Genomic DNA, 20,013 nt, shown 5'->3' with positions numbered 1-20,013 from the left:
CGGCATTTTAAAAAACTTGTTTGTGCTTATATGTTTTGTGACATTTATGTCATTTGTTTATATATATCTATATATATATATATATATATATATATATATATATATATATATATATATATATATATATATATATATATATATATATATATATATATATACATACACACACATACAGTTGTAAAGAACATATCATGGCTGTCTTGAGTTTCCAATAACTCTTATTTTTTTTTGTGATAGAGTGATTGGAGCACATACCTGTTGGTCACAAAAAACATTAATGAAGTTTGGTTCTTTTATGAATTTAATATGAGTCTACTGAAAATGTGACCAAATCTGCTGGGTCAAAAGTATACATACAGCAATGTTAATATTTGGTTACATGTCCTTTGGCAAGTGTCACTGCAATAAGCCGCTTTTGGTAGCCATCCACAAGCTTCTGGTTGAATTTTTGACCACTCCTCTTCACAAAATTGGTGCAGTTCAGCTAAATTTGTTGGTTTTCCTGACATGGACTTTTTTCTTCGGCATTGTCCACACTTTTAAATCAGGTCTTTGGGAAAGCCATTTTCTAAAACCTTCATTTTAGCCTGATTTAGCCATTCCTTTACCACTTTTGACATGTGTTTGGGGTCATTGTCCTGTTGGAACACCCAACTGCAATTAAGAGTGTGGACAATGCTGCAAAACCAAGACCATGTCAGAAATCCAACAAATTCAGCTGAACTGAATTAATTAACATTGCTGTATGTATACATTTTACCCAGCAGATTTGGTCACATTTTCAGTAGACCTGTTGGAACACCCAACTGCGCTCAAGACCCAACCTCCGGGCTGATGAATTTATGTCGTCCTGAAGAATTTGGAGGTACTCCTCCTTTTTCATTGTCCCATTTACTCTCTGTAAAGCACCAGTTCCATTGGCAGCAAAACAGGTCCAGAGCAAAATTATACCACCACCATGCTTGACGCTAGACTTGGTGTTCCTGGGATTAAAGGCCTCACCTTTTCTCCTCCAAACATATTGCTGGGTTTTGTGGCCAAACAGCTCAATTTTTGTTTCATCAGACCACATAACTTTCCTCCAGAAGGTCGTATCTTTGTCCATGTGATGTGAAACTCAAGACAGCCATGACATTATGTCCTTCACAAGTGTATGTAAACTTTTGACCATGGCATATACTAACTTATACAAATAATATACAAGCTGTGAGTTTGTTTATTTGGAAAACATAGTATTAAGTATTTATACTTGTGTATTACAGATACTAACCTAAAGTACTGCAACGTGTATATAATTAGATGTGTACAATTAAAGTTGACAAGTTCAGCTGAAGACTTTGTTCTCTGGCAACATGGTCCCCAGCATGGTCAATATTCTCATAAACCAGTCTCAGAGTTTAACACTCAACAACTAAGTCAGGTGTTACCTGTCTCAGTGGAATCCATCTTGGTAAGGTTGCCTTTGAGCTGTGGGCCGATGAGTCTGATGGCGTTCTCCACTGTGCTGAGCAGCTCATACACGTCTTCAGTGGCGTCCATGTCCACCGATGACAGGATGTTCTCTGACGCCGTTAAGAGTTTCTGTCCATGTGGAGCACACATGATCAGATGTTTTAGCGAACACAAAGTGTCTACATGGGCTTCCTGTTTGCTTTCCTGACCTCCAGTAGCGCATCTCCATTAGCCGTGTGTTCCCCACTGGCATTGGGGTTAGACAGAGCCACACAGCTGTTTCTCATCATGGACAAAAGATCCGCCAGGCCTGCATTATGCTGAAAGCAGACACAATAATAACACTGTTCAGGTTTCAAAATACATAAAAAAAAACATCGGGGGTCCTGTGTTTAAATAAAGAAAACAGTTCAGTTTAAATAAGCCAATTAACTGATCTGTACTACAAACATGACTTAATTAACCATTCCGTGTTTTTTAAAATGGGTATAATCTCTATCATTACGCACATGCTATGGTTTTAAACAGTAAAAAATACATTTTGTTACATAACGAGCATGACATCATTATTGTGGGTGAAATTACTAGTGATGTGTCAAACGATGCTGAAATATATATGTCTTACCAAACACAGAGTGATACTGTGTTCCTCGAAGCCTTGATGTGTGTGTCCCTATAAAGGGGTCATATGATTTTTTTTCTGCATTTAAAACACTTAATGGTGGTCTACACCAGTGTTTTTCAACCACTGTGCCGTGAGATACGATCTGGTGTGCCGTGGGAGATGATCTAATCTCACCTATTTGGGGTAAAAAATGTTTTTTGCAAACCAGTAATTGTAGTCTGCAAATGATGTGTTGTTGTTGAGTGTCGGTGTTATCTAGAGTAACCGTGTAATACTCTCCCATACCAGTAGGTGGCAGCCGGTAGCTAATTGCTTTGTAGATGTCGGAAACAGCAGGAGGCAGTGTAAAGGTAAAAAAGGTATTTAATGCTTAAACAAAAAAACAAACAAAAGGGGAGTGCCCCTAAGAAAAGATTTTGAAGCTTAGGGAAGGCTATGCGGAACAAAACTAAAGCTAAACTACAAAGCAAACAAAACCAGAATGCTGGACAACAGCAAAGACTTACTGTGGAGCAAAGACGGCGTCCACAAAGTACATCCGTACATGACAATCAACAATGTCCCCACAAAGAAGGATAATCCATCCATTTTCTACCGGTTATTCCCTTCAGGGTCACGGGGGGCTCTGGAGCCTATCTCAGCTGCAATCAGGCAGAAGGCAGCGTACACCCTGGACAAGTCGCCACCTCATCACAGGGTAAAAACAACTGAAATATTCTTGATTGCTAAAACAAAGTAGATGCGGGAAATATCGCTCAAAGGAAGACATGAAACTGTTACAGGAAAATACCCCAAAAAATAGGAGCGCAAGACAAGAACAAACACTACACACAGGGAAAGAGCAAACAAGTTCAAATAAGTCAGAGTGTGATGTGACAGGTGGTGACAGTACACCTACTTTGAGACAAGAACAATAGTGATAGTTATGCTTTAAAGTCATAACCAACTATTGCCACGACAACTTTATACTGTCAACTGAGTTTAGTTTTTTAGTGATTTCTGCTGGCGGTGTGCCTCCGCATTTTTCCAAAGCAAAAAATGCGCCTTGGCTCAAAAAACGTTGAAAAACACTGGTCTACACAACATGTAATGGTGGTTCTTTAGTGAAAAGTTTGCATAGATTTTGTTTTACAGACTTATACAGACTCCCTGCTTGGCACTCAGTATCAAGGTCTGGTATTGGGGGTTTAATCACCAAAATGATTCCCGAGTGTGGCCACTACTGCTGCTCACTGCTCCCCTCACCTGCCAGGGGTGAACAAGGGGATGGGTCAAATGCAGAGGATAATTTCACCACACCCAGCGTGTGTGACTATCGTTGGGACTATAACTTAACTTTAACTTTATTGTGCACTAAGGACATCTAGGACTACCAAAAGCCATCCGTTTTGAGAGAGTTTAACCACAAAAAAACATCACAGATGATATAGCGAGACCAGCGGCTCACCATGTTTTGTTTTCGGCACTAAGGAAGGAGGCGAAGATGCGGGACGAGCGAAAGAGGAGTGAAGCCTGGCTGACATACAGGTCTGGAGATAAATAAACACTAACTAAGGTTAAATTTCTACCGAGTGTAACTTTCTAATGCTATATCCTGGACGCGTACATGTGTTTATTGACAACAAAAGGCCTTTCTATTCTACAACAAGTAAATACTCCCGCTGCTTCGAGTTGTAAACAAAAGGAGGCACAAGGCTACAAGGTACGAGCGAAATCGCCAAAGTAATGACGGATTATATTACTAATTGGTCCATTGCCAAACATTGATCCAATTAAAAGTAGTTTTTTTGTCGTTTTTTGATGCAGTACCGCCTGAGAGATCGAAGGTCACGGGCATCCACTGTTGTTTTTCGGCCTTGCTGCTTAAGTGCAGTGATTTCTCCAGATTCTCTGAACCTTATGGGGATATTACGGACCATGGATGGGGATATCCCTAAATTTGTTATGGTGCACACACACTCCATGCTTCCCTCTTCTGTGGGAGCGCTCAGAAGCTCCGCTGGGAGAACCAGACACGCCCCTGCGCTCGTCACGCAGACCGTGCCCACACTCTGCCGCAGCCGGAGGCAGTCAATACCCAACACACCTGGCTTTGATGAGGGATGGCAGTGTAAAGACCTTCGACGCCGACTCATCGTCGTCGGGACATAGCTTTGCGTATCTGACTTTTCCTCCTGATCTCGCCGTTTGCTTGTTTCCTTGTGCCTTTGTTCCCTAATCCCTTTTTGTCTCTTGCTCTCCCCACAGTGTCCGTGTCTCAGCCGTTGCTGTGTACCTCCGCTGCAGCTTTTCCCTCCTGGACTTGGTTCTTGCTCTCCCCGATCCTTGACCCCGTTTTGGACTTCCGGACTTGTCTCTCCTGCCTTTGACCCCCCACTCGGACCTCGGACCCCCCCTGGCTTCTTCCTCTTGGACTTGGACGCTGAACATCCAACACGCACCTTAACAAACCTTACGGTATTTACATATGGTAAATTCACACACAGTCTTCCATGCAAACACATAGTAGCGTACACACTCCACGTAATCATCAAGCACTCAATAAACCTGTTGAGCTTGATATCCAGTTGTTGAGCCGTCTCCTTCCCCAGTCTTACATAACAAAATTCTTTGCAATAGCTCGTTGAGAAATGCTGTTCTTAAACGGTTCGACAATTTGCTCACGCATATGTTCACAAAGTAGTGAACCTCGCCCCATCCTTGTTTGTGAATGACTCAGCATTTCATGGAAGCTGCTTTTAAACCCAATCATGGTACCCACCTGTTGCCAATTAGCCAGTTCACCTATGGGATGTTCCAAATAAGTGTTTGATGAGCATTCCTAATCTTTCTCAGTCTTTTTTGCCACTTGTGCCAGCTTTATTGAAACATGTTGCAGGCATCAAATTCCAAACGAGTTAATATTTGCAAAAATAAGATTTACCAGTTCAAACGTTACGTATCTTGTCTTTGCAGTCTATTCAATTGAATATAGGTTGAAAAGGATTTTCAAATCATTGTATTCTCTTACTTCACTGGTTTTGGGTTTTGTAGTTACGTTACAGCATCCTCAAAATGTTAAACATTTAAAAGCAAGACTGAAGTTTATGCAAGTATTTAATAATACATTTTTAAGAAGTTTTCAAAACCTCATAAAAGACCTTTTATGAGGTTTAGGAGAATTTTAGATATTTTAAGGCCTTAAAATTTTTGAATTCTAAGACCTCGCAGGTACCCTGTGCCCCAATTGTAACATTTTTCCCATTGGTGACATCAGTGGATATCTCAATATATGGTAAAGTATTTACCTAGTGTGTTGCGCGAATCCACCATTGCAGTCCACCCTGTAGTCAATAAATTCCTTCTTTTTCTTTATCTTCTTGTTGTGGGGCAGACTGGCTTGTACACACACATGAATGATAAAATCCTTTACTTTTCCCATTTCCAATAAAAAGTAGCGTATAGTTTTAACTTAAATCTGTCAGTAAATTCTATATGGAAGCAGTAATAAGTATGACATGGCTGACGAAAGTGGAGTCAAAGTGGAGGCACGTAAATAAGACCCTGCACAAAATTGCACATCCTATAGAGGCGCTCAGAAAGCGGCTTGAAAATGGTCTGCAAATTATAATATATACACCATTAGGACCAAAGAACCACCATTACAAGTGTTGTCAACCACAAGTAAATGTTTTAAATGTAGAAAAATCATAACACCCCTTTTAAAAAACTCTCCGCTCCATTTTTTATTTTTTTTTAGCGAATCTATCAATTTAATTGTTGCAGCCTGAGTACTACTTAGTACTCATGCGTTATTTTTTCATCCAAGGGGATGAAAAAATATTTCAAAAACATAACTGAACTGTGATGTTTCATGTAATGGAAGTTTTACCTGTGTGACATTCTCAGCTTCAAATGTTCCACAATCAAGTTCTGGAAAAATACCAAATAATCAGTTGAACATTATCACAGACAAAAAGAAAACATAACAAAATCAGCTAAGGCAAACACTGACCAGAGCATGGAGTTCTTTCATTGCCATAATTGGTGTATCCTTTTGCACACTTGCACCAATAACTCCCATCTGTATTTTTACACGCTCCCTTACTTCCACAGATGTCTTCTCTTCTTTTTTCAGTTTCCTTGCATTCATCAATATCTAATGGAAAGAAAAGCACATACATTTACTTGTGAAGGTGTGGGTAATCGATTTTAAATGCATCGCGTTTCAGACAAGGACGATGATGAAATCGCATAGTCAATATTCAATAATTGATTTATTTATTGTAAATACACTAATTCAGACAGTTTTCAAATTTGGCTGGCTGCAGAAAACAATCACTGAGGATCTGACCAGCTCCTTCATTATAGGGCATTTATGTTCCAATTTTGCACACATTTATGCTAATTAAATACATGTGATGGGAATTTCTTATTACAAATGCAGTTTTTCAAAATTGCAAGTGATGAACGCTTATTTAGAGAAACAAAAATAAATTTAAAATTGTATCAATATACTTAAATTAAAGGTCCATATTTAATAGAACTGTAACTCCTGAATCGTAATCGTAATCGAATCGTGAGGTGGGCCAAAGATCCCAACCTCTACATAAACTTACACACTCAAACGAAAACAATTATAATTTGTCCATTTACTAGACTGCTAACCACTCACCCAATGTGCAGCCAAAAAGTATGTTTAAAAAAAAAAAAGAATTTCAGTATTGATTCTGACTGTCAATCACACACCTTTTTGTGTATACAGCTGAATACCACCCATTCTGAAAACTAAAACTTCTCTTTAGTGCTACTGTTTTTGTACTGCAGCTAAGCAAAATAATCTTGAGCTTCCTCCATCTGCAGCACCGCTGTTATTCTTTTAAATCCTTGTGTGTCCATGTAATTGACTAGATGTTTTATTTAAACACCCAGCGTCTGTTTACTACTCCCTAGAGATGGGTATCATTTACATTTTAACCAAATCGGTAACTTTTAAATGGTGCCAGTGCTTAGAAACCTTGTTAAAGTTTAAACTGCATCCGCAAAGTATTCACAGTGCTTAATTTTTTCCACGTTATGTTACAGCCTAATCCAAAATAGAACACATTTATTTTTGTCCTCAAAATTCTTCAGACAATACCCTATAGTGACAATGCAATGTTGTTTTTTTATGCAAATGTGTTAAAAGAGGAATGGACAAAAGTGTACTAAGCTTCAGGCATCATATTCAAAAACAACAAAGTATTGACCAAAAGAATGTGTCAGTCAATGTACATGTGATTTTTTAAATACATTTGCAAATTTAAAAAAATAACTTTTCACATTGTCATTATGGGGTATTGTCCGTAAAATTTTAAGGAAAAAATTAATTTATTCCATTTTGGAATACTGCTGTAACATAACAAAATGTTAAAAAAGTGAAGCGCCGTGAATACAATACTTTCCGGATACACTGTACTCATTTGTGGGATCTGAGCCGAGGCTGTCGTTGTGGCTTGTGCAGCCCTTTGAGACACTCGTGATTTAGGGCTACATAAAGAAAAAGTTGATTGATTTGTCTATCTGTGTTGGCCCTGCAATGAGGTGGCGACTTGTCCAGGGTGTACGCCGCCTTCCGCCCGATTGTAGCTGAGATAGGCGCCAGCGCCCCCCGCTACCTCAAAAGGGAATAAACGGTAGAAATGGATGGATGGATGATTTGATTGAATGATGTTTAAAAACAATACCATAAAATTTGGAGGAATTTCAAGTAGCAATTTAGATATTTTAATACTACAAGGAACATAAGTAACACATTAAATGAGATTAAATAAAATTACGGATGCAATGATTAATTGATTAAATTAATTGTTCTAATCAGAAAAAAAGTTTCTATTTATATTTTGTTGCTTTGATTATTCGTTTAATGAGTGTAGCTAATAAAAATGTATCAAATCTAGATCAGCCTGGAAATTTGAATACGCGGACACAAACCTGTTAAAAATGCAATTTCAATGTTGACGATGTGCATTTAGCGAAAAAACTGTTGATTTAAATTATTTGCTGTAAAATATGCATTGAGGCATTAAAATTTGTTTAATCGGATTAAACAAACAAACTCATTAATATATTACTTATTTACGAAAATAATCGATTGCTGCGACCCTACATAAACGCCACCATAAATTGTCACTACTATCGCAGCAAAGACCAACAGCAATACGGAACAAAGAGAATGTGCAAAAAAAGAAACCCTTGCTTGTGTTGTAATTAGATTAGATTAGATTAGATAGTACTTTATTTATTCCGTCAGGATAGTTCCTTCAGGAAAATTAAAATTTTCAGCACAATCCCATTCAAGTTTAGACAAACATTACAGGGAGACAGAACAGGATCACTGACGGGTCTGCCGGCTTCCAGTGCCCCTTACAAAAAAGATGAGATAAAAGTAATGATGATGTTCACAATTCCGGGGCTCGTGAATGCACCTGCTCACCTTGACCATAATTGGTGTAAAATGAGCGACTGTCGGCTTGCTGAGAACCCCTGTTGGGAGTGTTAAGGTTGGCAATAAAAGAAGCGATCTCACAGGTTTCTTGAACCGAAAAGAAGCACTGTTTGTCGGTGCGGTTCCCACAGTAGAGTTTACGTCAGCATTATGCACACACGTTTATGTAACCATCCCTACTAATCCCAGGGTCATTTTTAAAACTTTACAAGCCGTGTGGCTGTAAAACCATGCTCTTTATGACGTAGTTGGCAACACAGTAATCACCTATGCAATGTACACTCGTGTTGGTGTTCATGTAGCCGTCGTAGCAGGCGCATTCGTAGCTCCCGATCAGGTTTCTACAATAGGCCTTGAGACCACAGATGTCCTTGGTATCACACTCGTTATAGTCTAATGGAAAACCACATGAGAATGTCAAACACAATGAGACAGTCAGAGAAACACTCCCAGGGGTGGTCACTTACCTACGCACTGCCAGCTACTCTGTTGGTCAATGAGCGTGAAGCCCGGCTGGCAACTGCACGTATAACTGCCGTCTGTGTTGACGCACTGCATGTGATGCCCACACGGTGGTGGAGCTTCTTGGCACTCATTCACATCTAGAAATATGGATAGGGAGTGAGTGTGCTGGGGTGCATTCATTCTGTGCAAAAGCCAAAGAGTGAAATCTTGGGCCTTTGCGGGTGTTGCTGGTCAGTGTACAGTGTACACAAAAATGCTGCATTCAAAGGTACAGCACCATCAGAGGAGGCAATGGTGATGTCAGATACCACTGATTTACTTTCTGAAGTAAAATTCAGGCTGGTATCAGAGATACCAATACTTTGTACAAATATCCCTAATGCGTCTGCTAAAATATAAAGTGTTGTGTTTTCAAATGATGTAGACAGACAACATTCACATTCACATTCACACACTAGGGCCAATTTGGTGTTGCCAATCAACCTATACCCAGGTGCATGTATTTGGAGGTGGGAGGAACCTAGAGAGAGAACCCACGCAGTCACGGGGAGAACATACACATTCCACACAGAAACATAGGCTCCAGCACCGCCCACGACCACTAAAGGGACAAGCGGTAGGAAATGGATGGATGGGTGTAACATGTAAAAAACAGCACAAAAAAAAAAAAAAAAAAGAGTAAAAAAATCGGTATGTGATTAAAAAAAGTTGACATTTTTCAAACTTATACTTATAAGTAACATACATAGTCACCAATAACACAACATTGTGTTTTTAAATATGTATAATATTTGGGTAACACTTCAGTATGGGGAACATATTGTAAGTAACAAAGACTTAATTTAGAATTATTTGGACACTAGGGGAACATATTGTAAGTAACAAAGACTTAAAGGTGAGGGTTATTGTAGTTTTGCGTTTTGTTATGTAAGAACAGACCATAGTCATTAAGTGGTATTAAAGGGCGAATCATAGACAACAACTTCCTTACTTAGTAATAATAAGCAATAATTCTGAGGTTATTGAGGGAAGACTCTTAGTTAATGGCTTACTGGTTGTATAATAAGGGCATGCAGAAGAAGGCATTAATAAGTACTTATTAATGACTAATTAAGAGGCAATAAGTTACTAATTTGCATGTTAATAAGCAACTAATTAATGGTGAATATGTTCCCCATACTATAGTGTTACCAATATTTGTTTTTGGCACTTTTTTAAAAGTTAAAAAAATATCAAAATGGCCCCCCCTTACTTGACTTTTCAGTATGCGACCCTTCCCGGACAAAAATTTAGACACCCCTGCTCTAAATATTAGAAGCTCTCAAAATAAAAAATTAAATATACTTCTAATATACATAAAGTTTAATTACTTAACTCTCGAGGAGACCCTGCCTCAAGTGGAGGAGTTCAAGTACTTAGGAGTCTTATTAACGAGTGAGGGAAGAATGGATTGTGAGATCGACAGGCGGATCGGTGCGGCGTCTTCAGTAATGCGGACGTTGTATTGATCCGTTGTGGTGAAGAAGGAGCTGAGCCGGAAGGCAAAGCTCTCAATTTACCGTTCGATCTACGTTCCCATCTTCACCTATGGTCATGACCGAAAGGACAAGATCACAGGTACAATCGGCCGAAATGAGTTTCCTCCGCCGGGTGGCGGGGCTCTCCCTTAGAGATAGGGTGAGAAGCTCTGCCATCCGGGAAGAGCTCAAGGTAAAGCCGCTGCTCCTCCACATCGAGAGGAGCCAGATGAGGTGGTTCGGGCTTCTGGTGAGGATGCCACCTGAATGCCTCCCTAGGGAAGTGTTTAGGGCACCTCCAACTGGCAGGAAGCCACGGGGAAGACCCAGGACACGTTGGGAAGACTATGTCTCCCGGCTGGCCGGGGAACGCCTCGGGATCCCCCGGGAAGAGCTGGACGAAGTGGCTGGGGATAGGAAAGTCTGGGCTTCCCTGCTTAGGCTGCTGCCCCCGCGACCCGATCTCAGATAAGCAGAAGAAGATGGATGGATGGATGGATGGATACTTAACAAAAAATTAAAATAATACTAACTTAGAAATTCAATAGAAAAATTACAACATATAATAACACTGTTTAACATGTAATAAACCTTAAGATTTTTCGTACAGGCACTAGGTTATGCAGTTAACCATTTATATTATTGCTATTAGTTTTATTCAATTCTTACATGGGAAAACAACATTAAAAAATATATGAAAAAGCAAATAAATTGTCATTGAGAAAAAGCTGAAATGTTCTAACTGATAATATTATCATACTTAGTCACCTATAATACAAAGCTGACATAATATCTGTTTTTAGCATTTTTTTAAAATAGAAAAGTATCAATATGGCCACCATGACTTTTTAGGTAGGCTCCAGCATCCCCCGCGAACCCTGAAAGGGACAAGTGGTAGGAAATGGATGGACTTTTTAGGACCCAGCCAATGGTGGACTTAAGTTTGGATACCCCTGAGCTAATGTATAAAAACTATTGATATGTTGGTTTGAGAATCGATATTAGAGCATTAAGATCAGGAAATAGCTGTATCGATATTTCAATATAAACCCGTACTTATCTAGCAGACAGTGTGAAAGAATATTCTGCTGTGCTGAGACTCTTTTCTCCCGCCCTGTTGTGTTGAAAGCTATTGGACAATTATTTTATGATTGCCATTGCAGGTGCTCATGAAGTTATCAGATCGGTAATGTCCAACAATACTAGGTTAAGTGGGAAAGACACAGGCAACCAAATGCCGGCTCTACTCTCTTTGTGATGGTTCTCATTTTAATGCATGCTGCACATCAGAGAGATTCAAAGTGTGGCCAGCAAGCCACTTGTGGTATTTTTGTTTCATTGGCCAACAGCATAATCTGCAAATATCAGTTGTGCCTCGCACAATAGTTGGTTAGTTATAGTTAGTTTCAGTTGATTTCGAACATGCATACAATACATATACACTGTAATGCATCATGTTTCCAGTTGTTTCATTACAGCACGTCCGAAAAGGAGTAGGAAGAAGCAACGACCCCTTTTCATATAATAGCAGTTATGTCCCATTTCTTTGTTTTTGTTTTTTAACAGAACAGTGAATAAATAAATAAGTTAATACAATAAATATACCATACTGTAAGTAAGTAAACATATATTAAATGCATAGTAAATATTAGACATATAAACATATTAACAGTAGATAGATGGATAGATAGATAGATAGATAGATAGATAGATAGATAGATAGATAGATAGATAGTTAGTACTTTAGTACAATAGTACAATATAGTTTAATAGTAGTATAGTATAGATAGTACAATGATTAAAGTTCTCATAAATAAATAGTAAAGTAGTTTATGGATCACCTAGGAGATTAGTGAGATTATTTCTTTATTAATTAAAAAATAAGAAGGTTCAATATGTTAATCATAAGTATTTGCAAACTTTGTGAACACTTCAGTTTCTTAAACTGATTCATATTAGAGCTTTGTTTGGCTTCCTTGCTTAATCCATTCCATAATTTAATTCCACATAAATGATTTGCTGAAGGTCTTAAGTGTGGTAAATACATACAAATATTATAAATTAAATTGTCCTCTGAGGTTATATTTCTCCTCTTTTTATTGAGAAGAATTGTTGTGAAGAGGAAAAAAACGTTTACCAAAGAGGAAGAAAAATAGAGTCGAGCAATATAAACAATACATGATAAAACATTATATACATTTGACCACATTTGTTTATACTTTCACCATATTGTGATAATGTATGTCGATGTCAAATTTTAGCTGTGTCCAGAAATGTGTCCTGGCTTAGCTAGCGGCTAATGTCGGAAGCAAGTGAAAAGTGAAGCTGCCTCGGAATCAATGATCCTCGCCTAAATGACGGCAAATAAACTAAGTTTCTTACAAGTAGTATTATCACTGGAGGATAGAGGATAAGGAATAACCAACAATGCTTTACTATACATCGTAAGAGGATACAAAAAAAGCATAGAAAACCGCTTAGCCAGAGCTCTTGAATATAAACAAAGGTAGGCGGACATTCACACTCACATTCACACACCAAATTAAATTACCAATGAACCTATCCCCAGGTGCATGTCTTTGGAGGCGGGAGGAAGCCGGAGTACCGCGAGAGAACCCATGTAGTCGCAGGGAGAACACGCAAACTCCACACAGAAAGACTCATAGCCCGGGAATCGAACCCAGGGCATTCTTGCATGATAAAGTAAAAACAAAAACAAATAGTATTATTTCCTGAGTTTTAAACAATACCAAAAATGACAAACAATTTTGTAATAATAAAAAATATAGATGTAATTACTGTGGTTATTCACTAACTATGGTATGTGGGCTCCATCTAGTGGTACATCAAAGTCCGTACGTATGTATTGTGTATGGGGTGTCATTGTTAATAATTTGTGCATTGTGTGTAATGTTAAGGTGGCCAAATGCATAATCTGAAAATATTAGTTGTCTGATAAATACTTATATGAAATAAAACCTCTGCTTTGTTTTTAACAAATACTTAGGCCTACTATGCTACTGTATTTTAAGGTTGGTCATTATGGTGGTATTTGGCAAGCCAAGTGTCTTTTGAGATGGTACTTGGTGAAAAAAGTTTGAGAACCACTGGCTTAGACCATTACCTGATACTATACTTGGTATCATTATTGTCGATATGTGTCTTGCTGTGTTGGCCCTGCGATGAGGTGGCGACTTATCCAGTGCAGCTGGGATAGGCTCCAAACCCCCCGCAAACCCGAGTGGGATAAGCGGTACAAAATGGATGGATGGATGGAATTCAACATACATTTTGTAAGCAGGAAAAAAAAAATGTGAATACTTAATTTATATTGTAACATCACCATACTGTGTTTTTGTCTGATGATAATAGTGATTAAAAAATAGCAACATTAAATGATCTTAAAAATATTAGATTATGAATATTGGTATGGCCAATACTGCCACTGTAACCAGTTGGTATTGGATCGATACCCAAATTTGTAGTATCGCCCAAAACTAAAAGTATTGTAACAACAGAAGAATAAGTGCTTAATACATTTGAACAGAAGAGTAGATAGAACCATGTTCCATTCACCCATCCATTTTATTTCGCTTATTCCCTTTGGGGACACGGGGGGCGCTGGTGCCTATCTCAGCTACTATCGTGTTACCAAGAAAAATAACCAAATATTACCCGTACATTAGTAAACAGATTAATCATAGTTTTGAGAAAAATATTACAAACTGGAAATGCCGTAATATGTTACTGCAAATGTCAGCAATTAAATCAATGAGGCTTCAATTTGCTTTAAAATGGTTCTATATCATTTATATATGCCAAATAATATATCATGACATGTATCGTTATCACAAAAGGCTGCAATACACTGTATATCACAAGATGTCCATCGTGCTAATTGTACATGTTATCTATTTCCAAAGTTTATAAAAGGTTTGCAGTAAATCAAAAGCAATTTTGATAACAATATAAATACTGTAGCGAAACACATTTACTAATGGTATTTTTCTCTTGCTAAAATGGCCGTACACTGAAAACTTTAAAAAATAAGGTTGAGTAACATTGAGATAATTTCAGTGTTACTGAGCAATCCTTGTTAAATGAACACAGCTATAGTAGTTCATTGCACGTTACCAACACATCAAACAGTAATTCTTCCCAAGCACAAGAATCTTATGTTACTCTGTTCACCTGTAAAGTCAAACAAGTCAATCGTACGCTTTGGAGATTGACCAAAAACATGCAAAATTTGGAGATCAAACTACCATAACTTCACACAAGACCTCTACTAACATCACAGACTTCATTAAATCCAGCAAGCTACTAAATAATCCATCCATCTTCTTCCGCTTATCCGAGGTCGGGTCGCGGGGGCAGCAGCCTAAGCAGGGAAGTCCAGACTTCCCTCTTCCCAGGGGATCCCGAGGCGTTCCCAGGACAGCCAGTAGACATAGTCTTCCCAACGTGTCCTGGGTCTTCCCGTGGCCTCCTACCGGTTGGACGTGCCCTAAACAACTCCCTAGGGAGGCATTCGGGTGGCATCCTGAAACACCTTATCTTGCTCCTCCCAATGTGGAGGAAATAAATAATTCAATTATTGTTGTTTTTGTATGATGTCACCACAAGAAAGTGTGTGTGATGACAAATAGGGAGAAAAAATGTGTTGTGCAGGACCAGAAATGAAACTTGTTGCAACATACACAGAAGGGGGAACGCGTCGCAGTTGTCTGCTCAACACAATATGGTGACTATAAGTTGACAGTCGTTATGTTATAAAAGATGGTAATGTATTCTACAAAGTCAGCTGTTTTAGGCTACATTCACACTGCAGGGTCGATTTTTTTTTTTGTCAGATCCAACCTTTTTGGTGGCCGTACACATTACAAAAAAATTGTGATTTCTAATGTCAATGCAATGTCTTATTGCATTATGTTATTTCATTTATTATTTATTTATTATGTTACATCAGCCTGGCGCTGATGTAACAGTTGTCAACAATTATGCACGCACTGCAATGTTTACAGAAGTAAAAATGGCTTCAGCTCTAGTCAGGCATTAGACTTAGATTTAGACTTATTTTTTATTTTCATTCATATTTGAACTTTACAGTACAGATAAGAACGAAATTTTGTTGCATTAGCTCATGGTAGCGCAGGATAAAAAAGCAGTAAGGTGCAGTTATAAATAAATAAAATACTGTACGGATAAATATATTGCACTTTTGCATATGCATCCAGGTTTATGGATGTATGTTATATTGTCTTTATATTCCAGCGAGTTAATCCATTTTTGGGGGGAATTGAGGGAATTGTTATGATGCGTTCAAGAGTCTTACGGCCTGAGATAATACATATTGTGTTGAGCAGACAACTGCGACGCGTTCCGCCTTCTGTGTATGTTGCAACAAGATTCATTTCTGGTCTGGATGTAAATTAGAGGCAATTTCAAGGATTTTGTGCAATCAAACAACATTTTCTGAACCAAATTATTCTGTTTAGAACAATAAGAAGGAAGTGGACTCACAAATGGAAAAAAAAAAGACTCACAATTACGGCATTTTGACAGTTTCATTCAACAAAACGAAGGTTGATAAGCATCCAAGAATGCATTCTGTTTGCCGTTTCGATGTAATGAATGGTATGTTCTTGAACAATCAGATAAAAACCAACACTGAATACTGTCAAGATTATTACCAACACAGATGTCTTCTTCCATGTTGAACCCTCTGAGGCACTCAAGTGTGCAGGTGCTCGGTGTGCACATCACACCTGCAGGGAAAGCATGACAACTGTTAGTTATTCTGTTAAAAACAACCCAACAAAATTAAGTTAATGTCAAAAGATCTTCCTTCCTTCTTCTCAGGTCAAACTGACCATGTGCTGTTTTTTATTTCCTTCTTGTCATCATATCATGTGGTCATTGCTTATTCCTTCTTGTGCACATTTTCCAATAAGAAATAAATACTCCCAATATTAATAGAAATAAGGCATACAAAGGTGGTGCTTGTTTAACGAAGTTCCATGTACTGACGCATTCCCAGATTAAAGGGGAGCTCTGATGATGTCATCTTTTCTGACTTATAAAGGTTGTTACAAAGTTGGATACTCGTGTTAAACAATGCCAAATTATGACGTCCATGCATTTGGGCGTGAGCTCGCACGCAGTTTTGGATGCCTCTGAACGCTGTTTTTTTTTCACAGTGGAAACACTTATTTAAGCCTTATTTCCATCATTATTAGGAGAATTTCTTTCATACCTACTCAGTGGCCAAGTGGTTAGAGTGTCCGCCCTGAGATCGGTAGGTCGTGAGTTCAAATCCCGGCTGAGTCATACCAAAGACTATAAAAATAGGACCCATTAACTCCCTGCGCGGCACCGCTGCTGCCCACTGCTTCCCTCAACCCCCCAGGGAGTAATCAAGGGTGATGAGTTTATTTCGAGCATACAACATGATACATCACAATTTCCAGTTTCTCTTTTCAACATGTTCGAAAAGGAGTAGGAAGAAGCAGAGCTTATTTAATCCTTCCCCTTTTCTTTACATAACAGTTGCTAAAACTTTTGTTCACTTCCTGTTCTCAATGTATACTCCATAAGTAATAAGTAATCACAATAAAAATAAATAAAAAAATAATTGGTGAAGTAAGTTTTATTCCATACGATGAGATAAGTACGATTATTTTGAGAATGAATGGGTGAATAAAATCAGAATGTTTATCATGGTTCTTCTTTTTTGTACTTTGTAAACACTTCCAGTTTGAATAGTTTCTTGAAGTGGATCATATTAGTACATTGTTTGATTGCTTTGCTTAATCCATTCCATAATTTAATTCCACATACTGATATACTGAAGGTCTTAAGTGTTGTACGTGCATACAAATGTTTTAAATTACATTTTTCTCAAATATCATATTTCTCTTCTTTTGTTGAGAAGAATTGTTGTATATTCTTGGGAAGCAGGTTAAAGTGTGCTTTGTGTATAATTTTAGCTGTTTGCAATTTCACTATGCCGTGGAATTTCAGTATCTTTGATTCAATAAATAAAGGGTTTATGGGTCAAATACAGAGAATAATTTCCCCACACCTAGTGTGTGTGTGACAATCGTTGGTACTTTAACTTTAACTTTTATGTGGGCATTCTAGTACATGCCCTCTTCCTGCATGACCACCCATCTCTCCTCAGCTTTCTACTATGCAAAGCGAAAGCAATTTATCAACAACATCCAGAAACGTCGCTGGCTTCTCTGGGCCCCAGATCTACTAAGATGGACTGATGCAAAGTGGAAAAGTGTTCTGTGGTCTAACGAGTCCACATTTCCGCCTGCAGTCCAGACCTGTATCCCATCCAAAATGTGTGGCGCATTATGAAGCGTAAAATACGACAGCGGAGACCCCGGACTGTTGAACGACTAAAGCTCTACACAAAACAAGAATGGGAAATAATTCCACTTTCAAAGCTTCAACAATTAGTTTCTTAAGTTCCCAAATGTTTGAGTGTGGTTAAAAGAAAAGGTGATGTAACACAGTGGTGAACATGCCCTTTCCCAACTACTTTGGCACGTTTCGCAGCCATGAAATTCTAAGTTAATTATTATTTGCAAAAAATAAAAAAATAAAGTTTATGAGTTTGAACATGAAATATCATGTCCTTGTAGTGCATTCAATTGAATATGGGTTGAAAAGGATTTGCAAATCATTGTATTCCGTTTATATTTACATCTAACACAATTTCCCAACTCATATGGAAACTGGGTTTGCATATCTGGGTATAAATTGGACGTCAAAGTTGACCAACTTCTCTGTTTATGGCCACATCCTTCTACTTATCCACTGTCTAGCTTTTTCTTCCACTTCCACAAATGTTATGATGGTATGATTCATTAGTATCGCGGTACTAGACTAATACTGGTATACCGTACAACCCTAGGTGACACTGGAGAAAAACGAGCAAATAAACTACAGTATGACTGTGGTCTGCATAATATATGTACTGCAGTATTTTAGTGTGGTTAAAAATCAGTAAAGATTAAAGTTTTTTTTCTGAGGTGGGACTTGGTGAAAAAAGTTTGAAGAATTTCTGGTCAAGACCACAGGGAAGTCTGTAAATGTACGTTAAAACACAAACAGGTACAAATGTGTGGGGATTTTCTTTTTGTAGAATTAGAGCAAGTGGCGAAATGTAATGTCTTGACCAACAGTTATCATGTGTCCTCACCAAAGTGTTTGCGACTCGCATATGTAATGTCCTGTTCCTCTAAAAGACATCAAGACATGTACCGTCAGCAGCTGTGTCTCAATTCAAGTTAGTTTCACTCTTACGTCCACAGTGATGCAAACACTTAGGAAATGAATGTTTCACAGAGACCGGATGGCAAAATAGATGGGTTGAAAATTATACTCTCGGTTTATGTTCAATCCATCCATTCATTTTCTACCGCGTGTCCCTTTCGGTGTTGCGGGGGGCGCTGGGACTTATCTCAGCTGCGATCAGGTGGAAGGCCGGGTACACCGTGGACAAGTGGCCACCTCATCGCAGGGCCAACACAGATAGACAGACACCATTTACACGCACATTCACTCACTAGGAACAATTTAGTGTTGCCAATCCCCAGGTGCATGTTTTTAGAGTTGGGAAGAAGCCGGAATACATGCACTAACCCCTGTGCCACCGTACTACCCATGGTTTATGTTGTTTTGTGTTATTTAATACACCAGTTGCAACCATGACAACATCCCCCACCCCTCAAACACAAGATGAGCCACAGCACAACAAGCATGGAACACAGAATAAGTTATGCGACACACACACACACACACACACACACACACACGCACGCCCACACACACGCGCACACACACACACACACACACACACACACACACACACACACACACACACACACACACACACACACATATTCTTGTATTTGTTACTTTGTTGAGACCTCCAAAAAAGGCCTGCCTCTTTCTGACCACCCTTTCTAGATATATGGAGATTTGTATTTACAACATTATTAATGTATACATACTATGCAAATATACAAAAGTTTGTCGTGAAAAATGAGTTGAAATTTCACAAGAAAAAGGTCACAATTTCACAAGAAGAACTTAGAATTTTGGCAGTATTATAATAAAAGTTGTCGTTTTACTCAACGCAAGTCAAAATGTTACAAGAAAAACGGAACATGTGTGCAACATTACGATAAAAGTGGGAATTTTACTCAATAACAGTCACAATTTTACAAGAAAAGCTTAAGATGTTGGCAATTTTATGAAAAGAGTCGTAATTTTACTCGACAAAAGTCACAATTTTATCAGAAAACGTGAAAATTTTGGCAACATTATAATAATAATCGGAATTTTGCGTGGCAAAATTATGACAAAGTTCATAATTTTACTCAAAAAATTTCACTATTTTACAACAACAACAAAAAAATTGTCATTATGATAAAAGTCAACATTTTATATGAAAAATGTCACTATTTTGC

General features: G+C 38.3%; 1 protein-coding gene across 6 annotated transcripts in view; it reads right to left on the bottom strand.

Annotated features, from left to right (window-relative positions):
* LOC133538763 (adhesion G protein-coupled receptor E5-like) overlaps positions 1-20,013 on the bottom strand; it is an 80,010-nt gene that overhangs the window by 21,723 nt on the left and 38,274 nt on the right. For all 6 annotated transcript variants that reach the window (XM_061880525.1, XM_061880523.1, XM_061880524.1 and 3 more), the window contains 7 exons: positions 16,219-16,293; positions 9,011-9,145; positions 8,811-8,936; positions 6,072-6,215; positions 5,949-5,989; positions 1,662-1,772; positions 1,428-1,581 (listed from right to left, as the gene is read on the bottom strand). In XM_061880525.1, the coding sequence (XP_061736509.1) occupies positions 1,428-1,581; positions 1,662-1,772; positions 5,949-5,989; positions 6,072-6,215; positions 8,811-8,936; positions 9,011-9,145; positions 16,219-16,293 (786 nt within the window). The remainder of the gene's footprint in view (positions 1-1,427; positions 1,582-1,661; positions 1,773-5,948; positions 5,990-6,071; positions 6,216-8,810; positions 8,937-9,010; positions 9,146-16,218; positions 16,294-20,013) is intronic.

This window comes from Nerophis ophidion, linkage group LG20 (genome assembly GCF_033978795.1).
Source record: "Nerophis ophidion isolate RoL-2023_Sa linkage group LG20, RoL_Noph_v1.0, whole genome shotgun sequence".
In the NCBI taxonomy this organism is placed as follows: domain Eukaryota; kingdom Metazoa; phylum Chordata; class Actinopteri; order Syngnathiformes; family Syngnathidae; genus Nerophis; species Nerophis ophidion.
The sequence above is the reverse complement of the archived record's forward strand: the minus strand, read 5'-3'. Positions and strand labels throughout refer to the sequence as shown.